The sequence below is a fragment of the Periplaneta americana genome, chromosome 5 (assembly GCF_040183065.1).
Source record: "Periplaneta americana isolate PAMFEO1 chromosome 5, P.americana_PAMFEO1_priV1, whole genome shotgun sequence".
NCBI classification, from domain to species: domain Eukaryota; kingdom Metazoa; phylum Arthropoda; class Insecta; order Blattodea; family Blattidae; genus Periplaneta; species Periplaneta americana.
Window position 1 is genome coordinate 64779791 of NC_091121.1, and position 25766 is coordinate 64805556.

Below are 25766 nucleotides of genomic sequence, written 5' to 3' on the forward strand. Positions count from 1 at the left end.
GGTCTGGGGTTTACTCAGCCTCTAACAAAGATGAATACCAAACTTGTTATTTATTTATTTACTTATTTATTTATTTATTTATTTATTTATTTACTTATTTATTTATTTATTTATTTATTTATTTATTTATTCATTCATTCATTCATTCATTCATTTATTTATTCATTCATTCACTCTCATTCATTCATTCATTCAAAGGTAGCAAGGACGTAAGACACTCCTACTGGTACTAATGACGATTGTCTAGTAAAGTTAGAAGCCTTACCCTGTCGCTATCTTGTAGGCCTTCATGTTATTTACCATTTTAAAATCTTTACATGGCTTTCGACTTCCATGGAAACATGGGCTGTTTCTTGAAATATTTCCTTAATTTTGTGGTACAATATTAGGACGTCCAAAGATTTTATAATTTCTTGTTTCATCATTTTAATTGTTATTTGAAACTATTCTCCAACCCATAGTACTGACTGAAGGAAAACAGACTCTTCTTTTCCCAACTCTCCCTTCCACCATTTTCAAAATACCATAGTGGACAAACAGACACTTGAATTTATTTACTGTTTTTCTTTAAGCGTTAGGACACATGGTTCTATACAAATTTTGAACACAAATATTCTGTTCAAACCGAAACATTTTCCTTGTTAAAGAATTGTATAGATCTAATGTTCTTTCGTTTGAAATATCATATAGTACATACCTATGCATACTTTGATGGCAAAAAATAGGAATTATTATAATTTTATGTTAATTTTACGAAAAAATTTTCCGTGACACAAATACTGCGTATTCTTAACCTAAACGTGTGCGAATTAGGTTTTATGTGACTTGTATGCCTTCTTGATAGTCACAAAGAGTAGAGAATGTTTGTGATTTACGAACTGTGTCTGCTTTTAATCTCAGCCAGTCTATACTTAGTAAAGAGAATGCTAGTAGTGACCATTACTCGTGTAATGTTTAGAATCAGAAGTTTAATGCCGTAGAATGCACTCAGTACTACCATTATTGGCAATAATATGTAATATAATCAGCTTTAGACTTACAGCAAGAACTTATATTTTAATGCGTGCTTTACAGTTGCTTTATCTAATTCTTTTCCATGCAAGAACCGTGGTTTTGGTTCTGTATTATAATCGGTAGTGATGTAGCAACACATAATTTGCTTGTTGCACACGTTTGAAATTAGTTGCTATTCATAGTATTAATATTTACTGAACATCGATGTTCCTTATTAAATACTTGAATATCTGTTAGAAAATTGTGTTTAGTCTAACATTATTATAATAAGAAATCTGAGATACTTAAAGAATTTTGCAACTGTGATGTAGTTTGTTTCCTCCGCAAGCTTTAGTGAATTACAGTTTTTCTAATGTTGTAAGTTAGTATGTTTTAAGATAAGCAGTTATATAACCTTCTAGTCAATACTTCTTTTGCCATTGTTACCATTCTAACATTATTCGTTTATGGTTTTCATATGTTTGCATTATTTAAATGTTTATTATTTTGCAAATCAAGCATTCAGGTATAACTACCTGTAATGTTTATTTGAATAATTTCGAAGGAAAAATTGGTTAACCAAAGGTCCCAGGTTCCATACCTGGCCCCAGAACAATTTTTTCTTCGAAATTATTCAAATAAACTTTACAGGGAGTTATACCTGAAAGCTTGATTTGCATAATACACATCACTGTTCCTTAGCAGAAAACCACAATTTAAGTCACACAGAGTTAGTGTGCACTCAATGTTGGTTGCTTGACGGTTGTCAGCACACTTTGAGGTCTGTGGATACAGAGGGAAAAATTGTATCAGTGTCTGGTAGAGTTCCCGGGTAGCTCAGTTGGTAGAGCATTGGTACGTTTAACCAAAGATCCCGGGTTTGATACCCGGCCCCGGAACAATTTTTCCTTCGAAATTATTCGTTTATTATTTTGTTGATATTAATGTTACGAATATACTATATAAGCTATTTACTTTACTAATGTAATTTTTATTTTTATTTTAGTTACTTTCTGGAACTATTTTTTTTTTGTAACAGCATCAAGTTATCTATTCGGAATAACCTCTGAGTTTTAAAATTCATTAGACAAAAGCCTGTCAAATTACCGACAGATATCAAGAGTTTGTCTTAGCGTGGTTTGTTAATACATTGTGATTTCCAATAATGGAATATATTGATATATAGTATGTACTGAGAAGGAAAATCATTAATGAAAGTAGTTGATGCATATTGCACGATTACCTTTCTTTCTTCATAGCTGCGATGAGTTGGTAGGTTTTCTATCCAGAAAAGCAGCATAAATTGAATCTGGAGTTAGTCTGGGCACATTTGCAAACTTTTTCTCAATCACTATGTGCTGTGCACCACACTCTTCACGATGTATGGTGCACAGCACATGTTAATGCACGCTTCTTTTACTGAGCACAGCTGTACATATCATGCTTCATTTTCTTTTATTCTTTGCAATCCTAGGATATTCCCTGAGTACTATCGGTAAGTTAGAGGCATGGCTTCTTTATCCAAAGTATGTACATTTGCACAATTGCTTGCCGTTTAAAGGTGTTACCTTTTTGTGTTGCATGGAAGTATACATAGTAGAACTAAACAGTAAAAGTTTTTTGTTTATTTTTGTTGACTGAAGCTGTATTGCTTAATAATATCGCATTTTGTGATATTGTGTTATGTTGTACATGGCATGAAATGTTTCTTTTTTTTTTGTGTTTCTGTTTGTTGTAATAAAATTGCAACAATAGCTTGCAGTGACGGTTTAAAATATATATATTTTGGATGGATCCGACTCAAATTTAAAATAGTCTTACATTTTCAACTACTTACTTCGTAGCAAACGGATAATGAATCATATCATTATTAATAAGTTACAAGAATTCATTTTAGTGCCCATGTTTGTTTACTTATGTGCCAAAGAAATATTTTTTAGCAACAGAAGGAAAGGAGTTCATTTGAGATTTTTTTTCTTGGTTTGGGATCCATATTATGCTAAAGCCGTCACAGATAGCATGTAACTCTGCACTTCTTCAATGCTTTAGCATTTAGATTAGATATACTCCATAATTTTACAACAAAATGATGTAATTTTTCGTATACATCTTGATTACAGAACTTTTAACACTATATCACTTCAGAATATATATGCTTTCACGTGTTAATTAACTAGGTTACTTGTTGACTAGTTTCGGCCAATGGGCCATCATCAAAACTGGGTGGTCTTTGCATATCTTCTGATTGCGTTTTTTGTGGGGGTGTGTTTGTGTAGTGTAATGTAGAGTCAAAAAGTGTGCGTGTTCTGAAATTGAAAATGAAATCCTCAACACACAACTCAATTTCAGAACACACACTATTTGACTCCACATTACACTATACAAATACACCCTCACAGGAAACGCAATCAGAAGACACAAAGAACATCCAGTTCTGATGATGTATCACCGGCCGAAACTAGTCAACAAGGTAACCTAGTTAATTAACACGTGAAAGCATATTATATGATTTATATTCCGAAGTAATTTTTTGGTTAGGTTTTATTATTATATATTTTTTGGTGATATGTACATTTCTGTGTATGATGTCTTATATATTTTACAGTGATTACACATACGTTTTAAATTAATGTGTCGCAACACATATCGAGCTGAATACTACATTAAGTTTTATAGTGTCTAACATTCAATACAGTAATGTATATTTCTTTTTTGTATTATGCATATCAAATGTTACTATTGTGTACTTATTGTAGTTTATCCAATATGTTTCAGTCATTCATTATGCAGGATCAGAAGTTACTCTTATTTAAAACATTATTTATTTTTGTCTGTTTATGCAGTACATGATGTAAAAGAAGCATTCCACTTACTAAAATTCATAAGATTGTATTGTATTGTATTTACTTACATTCCATAGCATTCGTTCATTGCTTTACTGCTAGAAAATGCAACATGTCAAAAAAATTTTAATAGTACTACAAAGTCTTAATTATAGTCACAGTCCAGTTGAAATATATACAGAAGAGTTTTACAATAAACTAGTACAACACATGGGGTTAGTATCGACGCTTAATACAAGACAGAAATATTCATGCAGCGGTGTTGAATGTCATAAATTCACCTACAAAATAGATGGTGTGAGAAATTATGTACTTCTTTAATTTGACCCTAAATAATCTTATGTTCTGAGATTGGTTTTTTATATCCATAGGGAGGCTATTAAAAATTTTTACTGCCATAATATAATGCATTTCTTTTTGATAGAAGGATAGACTTTCCGATGGAGTATGAAAATCATTTTTTGACGAGTATTTATGCTATGAACTATTGCATAGTTACAAAGTTCTCACAATTACATACGAGGAAGTTTATTAATGAAAAAATATACTGACAAGCCATGCGCATTATTTATAGTTTTTTGAAAATGGTCCTATACAATTCCCTGAGACCACTGCTATCAAATATTTCTAGCAGTATTAATTCCTTAATTGTACAATAGTGTTAATCTGTATATATACACACATATACACACACAGAGCTTCCAATGTAGGTACACTTTTCTCTGAAACTATATATCAGAATGTTACAAATTTTTATTTTAATGCTTTTGATAAGTGTCTTAATACAGTCAGCTAACCATTAGAGCACTTCAAGTAATTTGTGTTTTTTAATTCATATTTGAGAAAAATTGTTGTAATTTTTTATATTTAGAATTTTTTTTCCCTTGGAAATAATGTACTTTTGTATCAAAATGTTTCACCTATTGTGTGTAGTTAAACTTTCTGTACATCCACAAAAAATTTCAGACTTCTAAGTTGAATAGTTTTTGAGAAAAGTGTACCTGAAATGTGAAAAAATCAAACTTTCGAGGGGGGGGGGGAGGCATTTTTTTTAATACTAGCTAGAAATCTCAGTACAGTGGTCTCAGAAAGCATTTTTACCATAGGTAATGTAGTTCTAGAGAAAACTAACTTTTTTTTCATCAGTGATTAATCATAAAATTGCCAGATGCCCTTAAGAGTTACTGTGAGTAACACTTAGTAAGCTTACTACAAATTAAAACTTTACGTTTTATACTTTAGCCTGCTTGTCCACTTTCATTTTTAAAATCTGTGCAATCTTGGCCCATTTCCATCTATTCTTGATCCATTTATAACACATTGGCAAGTGGTAAATTACTCTTAAAGTCTACCGGTATGAAGTTCACCTTCATTAACTGAATTTGGGTATCTTTGGATATAATATTCAAGAGATGAATACAGAACATTATGTGAAATATCTACAACTTTTGCATGCGTAAGAAACTCATCCTCAATTGGAAATTTCTTTACATATTTTTTCTCCTTTTTTCGGGATTCTTTTTTTTTTTTTTTTTTTTTTTTGCCGTGATATATTTTTTTCCATAATTTGTTAATAGTGGGGAGAAATCCATATAATTACAGACAATCCATAATAATTGGCACCTCTACATAAATTTATTAACACAAACTATATGCAAATATAAAACTGCGATTTGTTGCTTTAAAATAAATTGTTGATCACTGTTCTGGCAATTTAATATGGGCACTAATCAATGAGCCATCTTAGAAAGATCTACTTATTTCAGTGTATTATAATGTGCTAATAGGAGTGACTTTTTCAATCATCAGTAGCAGTGTGTAACTGTCCTCTAGAGATTCCAATGCTTGGTTGTCATTTTATCAAGTAGTACTAAGGAATTTTGCATGTACTCCTTCATAGTGCATAGTATTGACACCTTGTAATGGCTGATTTCTTATGTGTCATGAGTAGAAGGCATGTAATAAGGCAGAAACTGTTTAAGACTTAGTTAACAATGTATGGCATACTTGCATTCAGATGACTTGCCAATTTTATAGGAATTAGTTCTTCTTTAAGAATGTAACATGTGGTTTTATATCTGTTATGTACCATTATTCAACAGATGAGACAGAATTTTCTGTCGATTTCTTGCCTCGTTTATAGACATACTGCATTTTTGTGTTTTTTAAAGATCTAATGTAGCCTACTTAAACCCAGTAGAATTCCAATTATATTATGTCTCATATACAGGATGTTCGCAACTTAATGCCCGACAATTTAGGAGCATATTCCTTGATTCATTCTACAGCAATATAACCTAGCATAACCCTGTACTAAATTGAAGCATTAAGAAGTTAATGGCTTGCGAATATCTGGCTCTTCTTGCAGCGCCAAGCACTATGAACATCAGACTATGTGAGGCAGCGATCACAAAACGTCCACTAAAGACAGTAGTGCAAGTGTAAACAGCTCGCAGTGCAGTTTGTCGTGCGGGGCTATCAGTGCCCGGTGATCGTGAAAATGCCGTTCGTGTATTCTCATCAAGAATACGCTGATATGGTGTTAATTTATGGATTGTGCAACGGTAATGTTGCGAGAATATCGGATACGGTTTCCAGATCGTAGACAGCCAGATCCTGGAGTATTTACACGTACATATCGCCATTTAGCTGAATGTGGAAATGTCCCAAGCTTACATGTACAACACAAAGAAGTGCGGCCAGACCGAATTGAAGATTTAAGGCCTGCAGTTATTGACATCATAAATGAAACTCCACGGATAAGTACACGACGAATTGCTGCAGCCTTGGAGTTAGTAATTCCACAGTTTGGCACATACTACGAGATATCATGATAATTTTGTGCAGAACCTAGAACCCGGAGATCCTCCTCTGTAACTGGCCGATAGCCCATCCACAACTAATCAGCATCAATGGTGCTGCAGACCACAGCAGACATCATCCCGCCACTATTGCGAACGCCACGCATTCACTATTACGTAGAACTGTCTGGTGTAGGGATGCTCAAGGAATGCATTTCGATCCCCACCTACAATAACAGTGCACAGATTCACCTGTTAGTTTGGTACAGTATAATGCAATTTTGTATTTATTTACTTTTTTTTGTCTCTTGTAATGCAACAAATTGATGGAACCTTATGAAGACCTGACTGTGTTGGTTAAGTTTGTAATGATGTTTTCACGTCCAAGTAAGCAGATCTGTGTAGGGTTTGTGCGTGTAATAAAAGAACAGATTACTTCTCAATGTCTTCTGCTTTTATTTCCTTAATGACACATTTACTACTTACAAAAATGTTGTCCAAAGTTCCGACTTATAAGTTCTTGTAACTCGGAAATTATTAGACTGTTGATTAGGACATGTTAGGTAATATCGCTCTAGAATGAATCAAGGAATACGCTCCTGCATTGTCGGGCATTAAGTTGCGAACACCCTGTATATTACACCTATAATGTAATATTATTTTAATTTAATTATAATACAATTATTATGTAGCTTAATATTTCAATTGTTATCAATATTTTAATTAAAATCATTAATATATAATTATATATCTTACATTTTCGAATAGATTCTGCATAGCCTAACCCTAATTATATCTTACTAAACACTGATTGTGGTGGTGGTGGTGGTGGTGGTGGTGGTGGTGGTGGTGGTGGCGGTGGTGATAATAATAATAATAGTAATAATAGTAATAATAATAATAATAATAATAATAATAATAATAATAATAATAATAATAATAATAAAGTAATAATAAAGCAGTAGATGAAAGTACAGAAGATGCAGAAAGAAACTTTGAAACCTTATGACACATGATTGCATATCATTGTGTGCGAACAAGTCTGGAATACACGAAACAAAAGTAATATTTAATATTACAAGAATTACAGATTAAGAGAATAAAAGTAGCTCAAAATTTATTAAATAAGCCATTTATTATTAATTATTACACACACAATCTAAATAAAATATTTGACAGTTGTCCCTCTCAAATATTGTGAGATCTTGTTATCAGAACCATTGGTGTTATTCCATTATATTGTACTATAAAAAAAAAGAGAGAGGATTGTTTCTAATTAAGTTGCTATACCTTTACACCGAAATATTGAGTCAGTAGCAAGCTTCTACGTTTTCTGGCGTAAGATTACTCACATTTACAAGATTTGAAGATTAAGAATGATTAAAGCAAATTTTATAATGTAAAACCTAATTAAGAAGAAAATAATCCCTATAAATTTAGTATTGATCTGGAAAATAAGTTTGGTTGATATCCATATTAACAAGCATTGGGTTATCCATTAGCCATATTATTGTTTTAATTAAAAATTGCTATGACATACATTAAATTCTGGACATGTCCAATGCCTTTTACGTTGTAAAAATAACAACTGACAATCTCTCCATAGATGATCTGTAATTGAAAAAATGTTAGTTATTAATCATACACTGAAGTCTCTCAGAAAAGCAGAAATTATTTAATTCCATTGTTTATGTTGTTAAATACATGTTATACCAGTAGCATTGTACTTTTTTTTTAATGTTGTACTACAATTATTATAAAAGTAACACAAGTTATATTGATAAGAGTATCTATTCGAAAATTATGTTGTTCAGTAATTAATTAGTTGAGTATATACTTGAATAAATTGAAAAACAACAGTTTGCTTAGAAAGTGAACATGCTCACTATTAAAAATATATTTGTAAGAATTGTGAACTGCTGAGGTGTGCTCTGTTGTTTGGTTGGCTATATATTTATAAAATTGCCAAAGACTTATTTCCTTGATACAAATCGTACATATGTATGTTTCATATCCAAACACCAATAGGTATTACATTACTTTTTCTACTTCTAACAGCCTCAGAGGCCGAATGGTTACAATAGGTTATGTACCTACCTGCCACAGAAATCTGGATAAAAAGGTTTTGTCCCAGCCTAGAGCATTGTTTATAGGAAGAAAATTGTAGATGTTTGCTTACATCTAATTAGAAATTAAATCATTGACCTCATGTAGTTATACTTCCTGCATGTAAATAGGGTTGCCAATCCTCCCGTATTTTTCTTCTCTTCGAGCATTTTTCTCCCTTATTTTTGCATTATGCAAAAATATATTTGAAACATTTAATTTTTCTGTGATAGAAAGTGATTTAGGCTATATGATAGATTCTGTAGTTTCAGAGGTGCACTGAAATGTGCAATCTCTGTAGAAGGTAATACTTACCAGATATAGTTTCAGGGCTCACAGTTTAAAATCAATCAGCGTTAGAATTACAAATTCATAAAAAAAAAAGTAGTGAGATGTGTTGTAAGCATACCAGCAGCAAAGCTCATGCAGAGAGTGTTTTCTCCAGAGGCGTATACTGGTTAAAGGGTTTGGGCTACCGCTGACCCTATTATTATACAAAATATATCTAACAATTACTTTAATTTTAATTACTATGGTAAAACTAATAATACAAAATTATTACATTATGTTATATTATAAACTTTTTCTTTTGTAATTTCCTTGGGCTACCGCCGGTAGCCCGCAAAATACACCCCTGGTTTTCTCATATGAACATTAAGTGAACAGAAGTTCGAAACAGAATCACGAAACATCTAATCAAATCAGAACTACAAATCACAGTCGACTTCAACTACTCATGCAAGGAATGTTTACAATTTTGAAACTGTTACATGAGGCAAAATATCTCAAAATACTCGTAATTTAAGCCTAACTTAATGGAATAATTTGTCGCCTTTGTACGTGAAATATTGCAGATCGCTGAGTCTCCCGTATTTTCTTCAAAAACAGTTAAGGTTGGTTCACAATAAACCGGGAACGGAAACTACAACGAGAACGAGAACGGAAATACATTTATTTTAACATTAGTTCCGTTCTCGTTCTCGTTGTCGTTTCCGTTCCCGATTTATTATGAACCAGCCTTATGGTCCCTTTGTTCGTAAATAAAGACAAGATTCTATTTCTGCTCTTAATTACACTACCGATAACATATGCCATCACATTAACGATTTTGGAGAACTCTAATGGAAAAAAAATGGGAATAAATTCAAATTTTCACTAGTTTGCAGCCTTGTGTATAGAAGTGCACAAACTGAAAATATATATTAAATAACTCGAGAACAATGAAAAAGAATTGATGACTTTGTCATGAAATATTCGAAATTGGAAGTGAATCATCTGACCTATAAACAAACATACAGGTTATTTCTAGAAGACACAACAAACATTTGGCAGAAAATTATATTGAGCAATTTTATATGAGCGCAGAAAATTTTGCTTAACAAAACTACTTCATGTTTTTTTAATAAAACAAACTGTTGTATTTAATAGATAGACTTTATTACTTTTTATTTAATATTACGGCCTGGGATTTGCGGAAAAATATAGAATTGAGTAAGGTCAGAACTTGGGACACTTTTTCTAAATAAAATTCCTTCATACCGGTACTTAATTTTTTTTTAACCTCTAGAAATTGTTGTGATACCTATTGCAAGAATGTATAAACATTTTAGCTTATGTTGGACAGTGCAGTTCTACAGATGTATTTCTGTGTATTTTGTTCTTTGTACAGGAGTCGTACAAATTGTGGCTCATGAATGTGTAATAATGAACGTTTACATAATGGCTTTATTTAATGTTCTTCAAACTTAAGTCTTGTGTAGATAATTAAGCTAAGGCAATTACACGTAGGTAGGGCTTACAATACCAGTACCCCGTTCGTTTTTCTTTGGCCTTGAAGATAAAAAAAAAACTATTTTTGATACTGTTAAAGTCCTGTATGGTTTACCCACATGAAGATTATAAAATGTCCAGCAAATTATTTATATTACAGTAGACTCCCGATAATTCGCGGTAATTAATTCACGAACTTTCGTGAAATATAGAAAATCGCGAATTATCCGCAAAACTTTGTATTAACACGATATTTAAAGTGCAGTAAAAATTACTCTGACATGTTCAGTTATAAAATACACTTCAAAATCAAGTGCAAAATGTGAAACTTTTGAAACATAATATTTTACAGTACTGCAGTGGGATAGAATCTTAAAACAAGAAACACGAGTTTTACAAAATATAAGACACTAGTTTAACAATCTGTTATATATTTCTTTTCTTAGAGGATTGTTCATTTTTTCTGATTTTAGATCGCAAATTTCTTAAAAGAAATGGAGAGAGCATAAATCGAGTAAAAACGGAAATGATGGTACTTCGCTCCCCTCTCAAAAAGATCGCGGATTACTCGCAAAGCGAATTAATTGTACCGGTACGTGAATTATCTGGAGTCGACTGTACTCAGTTTTCAGCTGAAGAATTTTTATACAAACATAATGAAAACAAGAATACGTCATGAAAATCAGATCAACGTTTGTTTCTAGGCAGTGTTTTACTTGACTATTTAACGATTTCATATTAACTGCGAGGTTGTCTAATTTTACTGGATTTAGTGCGATAGTCCGAGAATTTGTCGTGAGATTACCAGACATTTATTTTACAGTTGCGAAAAACCTCGGAAAATTCAACCAGTTAATCAGCCCAAGCAAACGCAGTATTTGAGCACGAGTCCCACTCGTTGATCTTTGGACCATGTTAGACACATAGTTGCACATAAAAGAACGACTAATTTTGAATGTTGATGAATAGATTTAGACATTAATTTATGATAAAATCATTAAATTATGAACATGAAAAAGGAATTAATGACACATTGCTTTTGCTAGAAAGTTCAATCTAGAAAATATGGGAATTATTATTTTTTTTAAGACGAAAACATGTTAAAAGTATTCCGATGTGCTCCTTTATCAAAGAGGTTATAATACTAGTTTTCAGTCAATCACTGTGCAACAAAGTGACATAAAATTTGCCAAGAAAAATATTTGTTTTTGTAGAATTGGTATTAACATTGATATTCTCGTTTTATAAATTAAAAATATCCAATTACTGGTATTGTAAATCCTACATGTAGGTTTTTTTCTTATCTGGATATCTGCATGTTTGTTTTCAATACAAATGTTATCGTTAATTTAGAGAACTTATATGTATGACATTGCAGTCTTTAATGGTCATTGATTCATAAGAATAATTTGTAAAAATTATCAACCATGTCTTGAGACCTATGACCTCTGACGTTTCGGAAATACTTATATAGGTTTCACCATTAAGATTGTATTGCGGAAGAACTATAGGATCGCCTACTCTATTGCGCCCATTGTGTCTGGGTATCCCAAACAGCTGGACAGGGACTCCTCCGAACTATCTCTGTATTTAAGCTACGATCAGTCTGGCTATTACTGCAACAGAAGTCAAAAGAGCGTCTAATATTGATAGGAAAAACATATATAATTTGATTTATCTTGTAATGCTGCAATGTGTATTTAGTTGTTGGATTTTTGTTGCTATTATCCTGGATTTATTCTTCTATAAATGAAAGTAAGGAAATATTGCCAGTTTGTAATATATATTTAATCTGGATGTTTCTGTGCTGTAGGAGGTTTTAGGACTTGATTACTGATGTTCGTTATCTTAAGAAATGTTGTTAATGTTGTAATGTCTCCTTCACATGAAATCAAAAGAGCTGCAGTAGTAGATTATGTTAACATGTACTATTGCGGCTACTAATTTACTATTTATGAAAGGTTCAGAACCATAGAGGACCAAACGCCATTTACTAAAACCGTAGAAAACAAGGGTTAAAATGAAGTTATTACCATAATTCAATGGAAACATATAGAAAGTAATACAAAGTAATACAAAGTATACACATTAAAACTAAATGATATGTCAATCTTCATTAAACTATGGTATTTACTTAACTTAAACCCTTGCTTTCTCCGTTTTTTAATAAATGGCGCTTGGCCCACTATGGCTCTGAGCCCTTTATATATATATATATATATATATATATATATATGAATTAAGACTTTGACTTCAGTTGTAGTAGTAGCCAAATCAAATAAAATCAAATCAGGACAAAGGGAGGGAAATAACTAAATGATACACCCGCTCTTATCTTTACAAGGAAATTTTGAGCTGTGGGAAAGAATGTATGTGAGCTCCAAGCTGGTAGACCACTTCTCTCTGTTATTCCAGTTCCACTGAAGGAATCTATAGAAATTTGCAAGGAAAAAAGCCGAAAATAGACATACCACATAAGGAACTGAGATGTCTCAGAGCAATATCTGAAACACAGTTCAACAGCAGTATAACAGCCAGATGGGCCTTAAGTATTTATAGAGGTAGTTCAGGGAGCCCATTTCCAGTTGTATAGAGTAGCCTGACAAAATGAACCCAACAAAGTTGCCATCTTCAGGTCTTGGGCAGTATGATCCTAACGAAGCAATTTGTAAGAAGTTCCGAAATGTCAGTGACAGTAAATTTCAAAGGATGGTTCCTAATCCTAAATTATTATTCGCAACTTTCATGTAATTATCTTACTGATATTGCTATTCTATCGTTTTTCCCATCTGAAGTATCATTATAAAATGTTCTAGCACTGTACGATCACATTTGTGTTTCAGCTCGCCATACATACAACAGGAGGGTGAGAGAGCTCCCGACATAGTGCCAATTGAAGAACCTCGACCAGGTCCGGTGGAAACAGTGTGTGATGTTGTGGTTGCAGCAGGTGTGATAATAGAATCCACAGACTCGGATGTGCCGCTCCCAGAGCCTGAACCTGAACCCGAACCTGAGCCTGTGGAACAGATTGTAGAACCTAGCAGTGTAGTTTCAGTGCCTAGTAGTAGAAGAGACTCGGTTGACGAGCAAAGTGCATTAAGTTCTAAACCAATCACTCCATCAGAGACTAAGTTGCCGCTTGAACAACCTTCAATGACTGTGACACAAGGTTATGCTGCCTCGGCCTCTTCTTCTCCGTCTTCGGTGCTGCTGGCCAAGCACTGGGGACCGGAGCGAATGGTGGAGATCCTCCGCGAGCCCAACTGCAGTTTGGGAATAAGTATCGTCGGAGGAAAGGTACAATAACACGTTTAATTACTACATGCTACAGTCTCTTGAATCATCTAGCACAATAGGTGAAATATAATATTGGGGTATTAGTTTATTTAGATTAAGTACTGGTAACTTACTAAATTAATTAATACAGAATTATAGAAAAATGATCCAAACTTAATGATGTGGTTCTACACACTTAAAAATACTAAATTGTCCGAAAGCTTCACGTTCTTTACTTGTGAGGCCTTGTTCAATTCATTGTTTAAATCAAGAATTCATTTCATGAATTATCCATAGGCCAGTACATAATTGTTATGCAGATTTATTTAGCATTTATGAGTGTGTTCTTTTTGAAACAATACAAAATCATTTCTGAAACTCCTTAATATGTAATAAACATGCCATTTACGTATATCTTACTCTGGGAGAGGTTGCTATACGGGGTGTAAAAAATATATGTTACAAGGCTCGGTGGTAGATAGATGGGTACCATGTGATCATATTTTGTTAATAAACCTATGTCCAAAAACGCTTTGTTTATGTGCTAGCTTCTCTGAAATGTGGAGGAGAACATAGACAGTATGGATCACAAAAGCTGTTGTTCATTGATGACCATCTATTAGGTCCATACTTCATATCTCTGCGTCTTAATGGTCTCAATTACCTAGTATTTCTACGACAAGTTTTACCCGAGTTGCTGGAAGAGTTGCCTTTGGAAATCTATCATGCGATGTGGTTCCAGCACACTTCGATCATGAGGTACGTGGCCACTTGAATGACAGCTTTGGCAACAAATGGATTGGACATGGAGGCCCAATAGCCTGGACCCCTTGCTCACCTGACCTGACACCATTGGATTTTTTTTTTTTCTGGGGGTAAATGAAAACCCTGGTGTACGAGACTCCCGTGGAGACACAACAAGATCTTGTGGAACGAGTTTAAGTAGCATCTGGAGTAATCTGAGATATGCCGGGAATCTTTCTATGAGTTCGACATGACATAACCAGGTGATGCACAAAATGTATCGAAGTTGGTGGCAGCCATTTGAAGCACCTTCTGTAGTTGATTAAAATGCTGTTTACTTACAGTATTTCAATTGTCTTTTTTATTTCTTTTCTAGCTTTTGTGATCCGTACTGCCTTTGTTCTCCTCCACATTTCAGAGATGTTAGCACGTAAACAAAACATTTCTGGACATGGCTTTATTAACAAAATATGATCACATGGTACCCTTTTACCTTTCACCGAGCCTTGTAACATATATTTTTTTACATCCTGTATATAGTATTCTTTGCATGGTCGCATACCTGGCATTTCCTGTTATAAATTTTGAGAGGCGTTTAATACCAAGATGAAGTGACGACATGTGCTTTCTTAAGATTTGGAGCTTCCTTTTGATGTATCACAATATATAGTTTCTTGGAAAAGATTGTCTATACCTGCTTTAATACTTCCGAACCCTATTTTGTTCAACTGTATTTTGTACTGCAAAGTACATGTTTTTATTTTATTTTAGAAAAGGATAAGTTGTCCGGTGATTTATCTGCATTCAGGGAAAGATTTAGGTACTTTTAAAGTAAAATAAGAAACCCGAGTAGGATTATAAGTCCTTTCACTTTACATACAAAGATATGACAGTAATTATTCCAGCTTAGCTGAACTACTGGTCTCAGAAATATTTTCACTATAGAGCACCGCATATTGTAAGAAATTCTTCTAGCTGGTTATAGCCAACACTTATAAAGTCAACTAGAGAGAGAGACAAACTTGCAACACTTTTCATTTTGGTGTGATTGTCATTTGAATTTGATACTTAGCAAAATGCTCATGCAGCGACTAGCGGCAGGTTAACAATGGTTATAACTGTAAAATATGAAGGTTTCAAATAAAATTTTTATATAAATTGTTTTCTTTATTTGGATGTGTAGAATCGCATCCTAGAGTTTGACCCTTCTTTTTACCTTTTTATCTAGTTTACTTGATCAGTTTGTAACAAGCACTTAATTTTATTCGTACAAACTGTGAATAGTATAGTAACTGCTGATATAAGACTATTTCTTCTGTTCTTTTGTTCCATTCCACCTCTCAAGAAAGTTCTGTACCTACTTCGTTTGCAATAATTTAATCAACGACTTTAGAACTGGGTTTATATTGGTGGTATTGTTTCATAATTTATTTTCACTAATCCTGGTAATGAAAAACATGATAATTTTCTTTATTTTCGTCCATAGGTTGACTTATACAATGCAGGCCCAGACAGTGGGTCAGCAATCTCAGGAATCTTCATTAAAAATGTGTTGCCTCAAAGTCCAGCTGGTCGTACTGGTGAGCTTAAGGTACATAATACAGAATGTTATGTGAATCTATTTTATTACATGTTGTTGTTCTGAAGTCAAGCACTTCCAGGGTATACTAATTGTGTTCAAAATGGAAAATTGACAACTTAACTGTCACATATGTGTAAAAGACTATTTCTGCAATATACACAGTTCTTATATGGTGACTCAAGCTTCTGATGTGTAGTAATTTAGATAAATATAAGTTCTACTTTCTGCACTCAAAATGTGCTCGAAGAGTCGAATGAACACACTCATTTTTCTCTGTCTTTCTCTCTTCTCTCTCTATCTGTCTCTCCTTTCTCTTTCTCTCTCTCTCACTCACTCACAAACAAACACACACACAGACACAGACAAATGATCATTCTTGTAACAATTTGAAGGCATTGTCATTTGTGTTCGTAGGTAATGAATTTTATACTCTATATAAATTATGGAAAAAATTAAATTTATAATATGATATTTCAGGCCTCGACTGTAATTACGAGGTGACAAAGCCATGTTTAAGATTTAATTCTTCTACGTTTCGGAACTGGTTACTGTTTCTATCATGAAAGTAATGTTGCTCGAGACCTGAGAGGAATACTTACTCTGTAGGGTCTCGGTATATTTGGCTACCGGTACCCCAGATATCTAACAGAACAGATCACAAGTGCTGTACATAAAAGTGTAGCCAATTTTTTCCCATATGCTGTGCTTGGTGTAGACAAACATAAAACACTGAGCAGAGCAGGTGACTATTCCAGGTCTCCAGTGATACTACACTGATGGTAGAATTTGTGACTAAATCCGAAATGTTGGAGAAATTATATTCCAGCATACATTTGCAAGATCCAAGATCTTTATCACATGCAGTTGCGAGCGTCGTTAAATAAAACATAACATCTTTATCACATGAAGTTTACATAGACCTAGTTCGTAAGATTGGTAATTATTATTTGTTTCGCATAGGTAGATATTCATTTATTGCAAATATTTTAAATTTTTTATAGTTCTCATATAAATATTAACACAAATTGAATGTGTTTTGTAACTCTGAGTAGCCTATAATTTCAGTCTTCTTAATTTATGTGTGCTATATCTCATGAAGGTAATTGTTTCAAATTTTGTGAAAGGAATTTTCAAATTGAAAGTTTTCAAAATGTTGTTAAAAATAAATATTTCTTATATCATTTTGATTATATATTGTTTTCTGGTAATTTGCATCTTGAAAATGCATTTAGTTTGGTATTAGTTTGTATTGAAGTTCTTGTTATATTCCATTCATAATTGTATCTTCTGAAAATAGAGGTCTGTAAAATAGAAAAGAAATACAGTTCTTGACTCTTTTCCAGACTGGAGATAGAATACTGGAAGTGGACGGTATTGATCTCCGTCAAGCAAGCCACGAGCGAGCAGTGGAAGTTATACGAGGAGCAGGCAACCCTGTGTGCTTCCTGGTGCAGTCCCTCATTCAGTGGGTGAGTGGAACTGAGGCTGTTGTAGTCCACAGATTTATTTTAAGGATTGTGCATGTGTGTTGGTAACCCTGTTGTAATGTCAGTAGAAAATTCCCTCTGTCCTGTGATGTGTACCCTGTTTGACCTGGAATGGACAGTGAGAAAGTGAGTTGGCCAGCATGAGTGGATGTCCCACGTACTCGTTGCAGAGTGTGGACGGAGATGTTGAGAGTCATACGACTGAAGTTGCGTCCGCATCCTCCGCAGGAGCAGCTGGTGGCTCGAGACAGCCCCCCACCGCTCCTTCCCCCACCGGAGAATTACTAAGGGTGGCACCCCCGCCCGTCCCACAGGCCAGGACACCGACCCCGGAACTCATACAGGTGAGACCGTGCACATAACTTCACTAAAAATGCTAACTATAGTGCTTACATGAATCACATGACTTAGATGATTTGAGTGACTCAGGTTTTGGGGATTCACTGTTTCTGTTGTGACCGCGAGAGTGCTGGTTAGGTAAGTGAGGTGAGGTTGTGGTTCAGGAGGGGCTGGCAGATGAACAGAAGCAGGAGCTACAAGAAAAGCGACGTGCTTCCATCAAGCAGCAGTCCGAAGAGCCACAGACAAGTCCCGTGAAGAAGCCTCAGTATTCGTCCAGTGAGAGTGACGAAGAAGAGGAGGAGGAAGATGTCCGAGACTTGGAAGGACGCATGTACACCAAAGCAGGACGCGAGGTGAGTTGCAAGAAGACAACACCGCCCAGTGAGCTGATGAGAGCTTGTAGGCATATAGATCCTATAACTCGCTCTTCGTGAATCCTACTGTGCTGTATTTTGTTGTGCTGTTCATACATTTTGAAGAAACATCTCAAATTTTCCAGCTTTTTTTTTATCATGTGTGAGCTCTTTCTTTCTGTAGTGTGCTTATTTGGGTCCTAATAGGTATCTTTCTTTAACATGACTTCTTTCCTGCAAGAAAATATCTGAAATCAAATTCAGTGTAAATAGTGTAAACTTGTAAAGGATTTTTCAAAAGGCAGGACATTTCAGAATTCTCTGAAGCTTGTTAGATGTAAGTTTTATTTAAAAATAAAAGCATCATTTCTTCCTTTTGCTTTTACTTTATTTCAAAATGTAACAAATTTAATCTATTAAAATCAAGTTTATTATTCGAATTATTGTGTTTTGTTTTTTCTCGAAAAATTATATCTACAAAAACAATAGTGATTTTGTGTCTTCAAACTCAGATGATCTTATTCATTGTTATGAATGCATTAGAGAATTTGCCTATGCCCTGTGAAAATCTAGAGCTTATTGCAGAATTTTCGTGTGAATACTATACATAACGTGGAAGAGAGCTGTTGTTGAGTAACAGACAATATAATTGAACATATTTTAATTTTATATATAAATAAGCCCTTTAAAATGTTGTCTTCATTTTTTAAACCTTATTTGTAACAGTTTCAGCGATTTTAAAGTGTTCTCACTTATGAATTATCCTGATATTATGAAGTTCCACGTCTTTTGATTTCAGCCACTGGCGTGGCTCAGTCAGTTAAGGTGCTTGCCTACCGATCTGAAGTTGCGTTCGGGCGTTCGATCCCTGCTTGGGCTGATTACCTGGTTGGGTTTTTTTCCGAGGTTTTCCCCAACCGTAATGTGAATGCAAGGTAATCTATGGCGAATCCTCGGCCTCATCTCGCCATATCATCTTGCTATCACCAATCTCATCGACGCTCAATAACCTCGTAGTTGATACAGCGTCGTTAAATAATCAACTAAAATAAAAACAAATCTTTTGATTTCCAATCTCTACTGCTTTCTGTCCGTCTGTGAATTTTGTGAAACATGTCTTTCATTATTTCCTCTCAATTCTATCTCCCTACCTCTTCTGGTGTTTTCCTCGTTTCCTCCTCCTTTGTGATGTCCATGTTGGTTTGTGTTGGTAAATGACCATTATCCATCTTTCGTGCTAGGTAGATCATGTTATCAGCTCATCTATACTGAAATTTGTTTTACATATTATTTCTTCCGATTACCGAAGAGGCATAGGTCATGCAGTAGGCATTTGCATGTTGATCGGGGTCTGAGCTCAGTCGTGTGTTCGATTCCCTCTTGGGCTGATTATCTGGTTGATTTTCTTCTGAGGTTTTCTCCAACTATAAGGCAAATAAGAAGTAATTCCTGGCTAATCGTCAGCCTCATGTCGCCGAATACTCACTATCACCATTTCCATCGACAATAAATAACCAAGTAAAAAAAAGTGCCAAAGTGTTAACTTCATGCCGCAACTTTGATACTTTTTAAGACATAATTTTATATAGCAATTTTCTTTCTTCTAAATGAGTCTTTTACATCACAGCTTAGACTCCCATCTACCCTACATATTGATCGACAAGTGGTATTTTATTTCCTACTAACCGCCAGATTAGGCCAGTGAGAACATTTTCCTATTCTCTATCTGGATGACGACACACGTCCTTCAGAGTTCAGACTTCTAAGAAAGATGTAAGAAAGCAAAAGCATTAATCTTTTCTCTGTTTTCTCATGTCATGGAATTTGTAATAAATATGCACTATCTGCTACATATGGCATTTGATGTTTCATTCATCTGTGCTTTGCACGAACCACAAATAACAGCATGGATTCTGTTAAGAAGTAGAATTTTAAAATAATTATGTCAGATATTAAGAATTGTAAACTTAGAGATTCACAATTGAGAAAATTAAGCTTGCTTTGAGTATGCAATGTTCCAAGTTATAGCTCATTATAAGAAATTGCCATTTTTTTAAATTTCATTAATTTGTAAATTACTAAGCCTTAAAAAGAAATTACTTGTCTTTTACATTTAACTATATCATAAAGTCACATTACTTTATTGGCCACTGCTTTTCTTTGAAATGTTTTCTGCTTTAAAAACAAAATATCAATTTCAGTGTTTTACACCATTATAAGTTTAATGTTGTTAATGTGAAATGTTTCAAAGATAAGTGTAGCTTTCTTCTTATGCAGACTTTTGTTCACAACATTATTCTGATATGTGATCAGATGTTTATCTATTACGGCATATTGTTTGTAGTCCAATTGTAATCATTAGTTTAGTATCATTGAGAAAGCATTTTTGACCAAATGTAATTTAGGCTGTAGTATTTTAGTGTGCAGTAAAAAATTTAGATTTTGGAAGCTTGCATTCGAGCTCAAAACATAACTATGCCATAATCACGAACATTCACAGTTAGTATGTATGAGCAAATATGTAAAATGTACTAACATAATATTGCTATGCATTTGTCATACCTGTAGCTTATGCATTTTACCACTTCTGTTCCTTTGTAACAATATTTGTACGTCATTTCAGAAGCATAATTCTTATATTTTGTCTCTTATCTTTGACTACTTTCTGAAAATATTCTTACTGCAAGTTTTATTAACTTAGAAGCTTTGACATATAATTCCCACTCATATGTCCTATGAGAAAGTTTTTGTATTTGTGGTCTCTTAGATTAAAAATTATGAAGAAATCTGAAATAAGAACCATGCTGCATTATATTTGCAAGAAATTTGGATAAGAAATTGAATGTTTCTGTAAATGACATTTATGACCATCTATATCGTTAAGTTATACTTGACTCAGTTATGATTGTAAATATTAATTTAAACTCATTACATGTTTGAAAATGAACGAAATCAAACATAAGAGGCAAGATGCACATTGGCTGCTTAAAAAAGTATGTATTGTATGTACGTGAAGCTCTCTTGTGTTTTGGTCCTACTGCTTCCTGGTGGAATGTATACTATTAATGTCATTTGAAATTGGGAGAGATTTTCAAATTCATGTGTTATGCCATCATCCTGGACGCAATTCAGTTACACAACATTTTAACTTTTCACCTGCAGATCTCGTATTATCTCTGCCTCTGTATAATGTCATACCATAGTTTGCGGTAAGGGGGAAGAGAGATGAGATAAAAAGTTATATTAATCTGTAAGGAAAAAGTATGACCAAACTTTCACCTTACACTAAAGCAAGCAGTAGCCAGAGCGGAATGAAGGAATGAAGATATCTTTTCTTTTCTTTCTTTTTACTTTTTTGTACTCTGACGCCCAAAACCAAGATAAACCACTTCAAACTCAATGGTCAGTCACTGGCAAGGATATGATAAAACATCGGTATAGAGCGTCTCTCTGAATGTTGAGTAATGTACATCAGCCAACCAGCATTAATACCCCGTGCTACTGCCACTGTTTGCCTGTGCAAATGCTCGTCGAAATTCCATCATAGATACATTAACAGTATGAGCAGTGGGATTACCCTGCTGAAAAAGCGGTGAAGCACTCTGCATATGTTAATTAATCACACAACATTAGACTTTACTTTTGTAATTGGATGCTAGAAAACGTTGATAACGGAGCAATTGTTCCCACATCTGTTTTTTGTTCTGATGAAGCTTAGTTTCATCTGCATGGCCATTTTACATGACGTAAAAAGAGGTACTGATGAACATACAAGCCAAGAGTCATGAGTGAGATTGCTTCACTGTATGATGAAATAGGGACGTGTTGTGTTAGCAGTGCCCATAGAATTATGGAACTTGATTTTTAAAGAAACAATCAAGAGACTGAGGTACATAAGTCACATTTTATAACCATTATGTGGTTAATTAACATATGTGAAATGTTTCACAGTTTATTTCCAGCAGAATAAGCCACACTTCATAGTGCTAATGACGGAACTGCACTGAGCATTTAGCAGTAGCATGGGGAACTTACCACAAGTCAGCAAAGTAATTTACGTCAACACTCGCTGAATGCTTGTATATCAGAAACAGTTGAATCATATATTTTTTTCAATGAAAATTATTTGCAGTGAATAAGGAATCTGTAGCGAAGTTTCTCTTTATTGTAGTACTAGAAACATTGTTATAAACCATCGTTATTCGTGGTATAATTGTCATGTTTGCTATTAAATTGACGGACCAGTTCAAAAGGGAAACAACTCAAAATTTAAAGTTTCGAAAAAGCTGCGTTTTAAAGCTTCATGTTGCTGTGAAAAATCCAATTAACATCACTTTGATTTAGAACTTACTTGGGGAGCTACGATAGGTAGCGAAATCTGGTTGCGAATACCAGCTATAACGGCTGGGAGGATCGTCGTGCTAACTACATGATACCTCCATTCTGGTTGGATGATCGTCCACCTCTGCTTCGGATGTGGGCATGAGACCAGCAGTCGGCTGGTCGGTCCAGGCCCTTCACGGGCTGTAGCTCCACGGATTATTATTGATTTAGAAGTTACAGTAAAACATCATTAACAGAATTTGGAGTAATTTCAATTATTCTTGGATTTTTCACAACAACATGAAACTTTGAAATGCTGTTTTCTCAAAACTTTAAATTTTGATGAAGGATGGGTGGAGCAGAGAAAAATGAGGAAAATCCAGGAAAACAGGGAGAGTTTGGAATTGAACCGGTTACATCAGCTGCTTGTTTATGCGGATGACATGAATATGTTAGGAGAAAATCCACAAACGATTAGGGAAAACACGGAAATTTTACATGCAGCAAGTAAGGAGATAGGTCTGGAAGTAAATCCCGAAATAACAAAGTATATGATTATGTCTCGTGACCAGAACATAATACGAAATGGAAATATAAACATTGGAAATTTATCCTTTGAAAAGGTGAAAAAATTCAAGCACCTTGGAGCAACAGTAACAAATATAAATGACACTTTAGAGGAAATTAAACGCGGAATAAATATGGGAAATGCCTGTTATTAATCGGTTGATAATCTTTTATCATCCAGTCTTCTCTCGAAAAAGCTGAAAGTTAGAATTTCTAAAACAGTTATATTAGCGGTTGTTCTGTACGGTTGTGAAACTTGGACTCTCACTTTGAGAGAGGAACAGAGATTATGGGTGTTTGAGAATAAGGTTCTTAGGAAAATATTTGGGGCTTAAGAGGGATGAAGTTACAGGAGAATGGAGAAAGTTACACAACGCAGAAGTGCACACATTGTAGTCTTCACCTGACATAATTAGGAACATTAAATCCAGACGTTTGAGATGGGCAAGGCATGTAGTACGTATGGATGAATCTAGAAATGCATATGTGTGTTAGTTAGAAAATCTGAGGAGAAAAGTCCTTTGGGGAGGCCAAGGCGTAGATGGGAGGATAATATTAAAATAGATTTGAGGGAGGTGGTATATGATGGTAGGGACTGGATTAATTTTGCTCAGAGTAGGGACCGATGGCGGGCTTATGTGAGGGCGGCCATGAACCTCCGGGTTCCTTAAAGAGGCATTTGTAAGTAAGTAGTAATTTAGTGTCAGAGCTTATAAATGCGTACAAAACTATGACAATAATATGGCATAGTGTGCAATGAGATTCTCTCAAATAATGTGCATTTTTCTTGTAATAAGTATCACACCTCGAGGCTGCACCTCATCTTGTCCTTTATTACCATTCTGAAAACCTAGTAACCCTAGTCATAAACACAGAATATCAGAGTATCATGATACAGAATACAACATTGACGTCCTTTCCTGTTATTAATCACCAGGTTGCTTATTTATTTTGATAGGTACATTCTTGTAGCTGTTTTGTACAATTCTTCAAACTCCTAGTAGTTGCATTTAAATTAAGTATTGCACCATAGTGATCAATTTTGTAGTGAATTTAAACAAACCTTTAGTTAGAACTGCTGTTTTAATTGCTACACTGCAAGTCCTAAGGCTGATGGCACAACACGTTATGATAGTTGAGGTATTTAATGTGAATAACAATAGTGGCATAAGAAATTACATGTCTAGCATAATTTGAATAAGCATTGTTAATTAAAAATGAATTGAGAGGCAGTGCCTTTACCACTTCACCTCTCTGTGTATTTCTAAGTGTGTTGTGTTATAAAAAGCATTAGCTAGCATTAATTTGTCGAAGTTAGTTTAGCTAATATTATAATGCATTAGAATAAACCGGATACCAGTATTAATTCTCATTTCGAAAAGTTTGAAAACATACGAAAATAATAAAGTAATAATAAAATATTGTCAGTATAGTTAATGATTATATTTAAATAAATTTAAAGCTTCTTTGTGTACATTATTTATACATTTTACTGTCATTATTGTAAAATGAATATGACCTTTAGAGTTTTAAAGAATTAGTTGATGTAAGTAAAAGGCAAGCACATGTAAAATAGAACTGTTGTTAGAGTTGTTAAATTTGCATAGGTACACCATTCTTTATATCATTATATATCTATTGTAAATATTCTTTTTATATATAACAGAAATTTTTCGCAACTGTAAAATTTGTTAATTCGAGGAAACTGCCTTTGTGTGATTTGATTATTGTTACTGGTCTAATATTGTCTCGAATTTATAGTACTGTGATGGTCTTATGGTCAAGTGTAGTCTGTTAAGAAAGCTTGTAAAATATTATTTATTTGTTATTATTATTATTATTATTATTATTATTATTATTACTATTATTATTATTATTATTATTATTATTATTATTATTATTATTATTATTATTATTATTATTATTGTTATTTAGTTTTGCTGTAAGAGGCTGGCTTATGACACTATTTCATCTGCTGAAAGTATGAACACATTCTTTTGCAGATACACCGAGCCAGTGCTGGTAATGTGAAAAGGTCCAAAGAAGAGATTGAAGCAGACCAAGAAGAGGAGGATGAATTTGGCTACACCACGAGTGAGTACATTCTGTTATTATTTTATCTTAAAGGAGGGTAATATTATAGGAAGAAACTGTTACAAGTGATATAATCCATTTGATATGCTATCAGATCCTTTTATTGAATTATTTCGTTACCTATTTTTTTTCAACTTTTCTACCTCAGAATAAAGATTTGACAATGCGCAATAATATCTGTTTTATTGTGAACTTATTTTCGGAAGTAATATTGCTAATCAACAAATTAATTCTTTGCCTCGAAAGTTAGGAATAAAAACTTTGAGGTAGGTAATAACAAGTCATTGAAATGAATTCTCATTTATTTTGAAAACTGGGGAGATATTTAATTGCGATAATTGTGACAAAGAACATTGCTTATTATTGTAAAATTAACTTATCTGAAATTTTATAATTTAATGAATAGCAGCTGTTACCAAATTTTACTTTCGAAGCTACTAATCCAAAAATGTGTGTATGGTGCGCAACCAAAACCTTGTCTT

The 25766-nt window shown here is 33.8% G+C and overlaps 1 protein-coding gene across 15 annotated transcripts in view; it reads left to right on the plus strand.

The window, feature by feature from the left end:
* LOC138699780 (multiple PDZ domain protein-like) overlaps nucleotides 1-25766 on the plus strand; it is a 1065748-nt gene that overhangs the window by 572874 nt on the left and 467108 nt on the right. For 12 of the 15 annotated variants that reach the window (XR_011332076.1, XM_069825918.1, XM_069825919.1 and 9 more), the window contains 7 exons: nucleotides 2468-2488; nucleotides 13357-13813; nucleotides 16023-16127; nucleotides 17462-17587; nucleotides 17776-17949; nucleotides 18109-18300; nucleotides 25194-25284. Coding sequence is in view for 14 of the 15 variants with exons in the window: in XM_069825918.1 (XP_069682019.1) it covers nucleotides 2468-2488; nucleotides 13357-13813; nucleotides 16023-16127; nucleotides 17462-17587; nucleotides 17776-17949; nucleotides 18109-18300; nucleotides 25194-25284 (1166 nt within the window). In the remaining variant the exon portion in view is untranslated. The remainder of the gene's footprint in view (nucleotides 1-2467; nucleotides 2489-13356; nucleotides 13814-16022; nucleotides 16128-17461; nucleotides 17588-17775; nucleotides 17950-18108; nucleotides 18301-25193; nucleotides 25285-25766) is intronic. The other 3 variants (XM_069825909.1, XM_069825916.1, XM_069825910.1) reach the window with 3 other exon arrangements.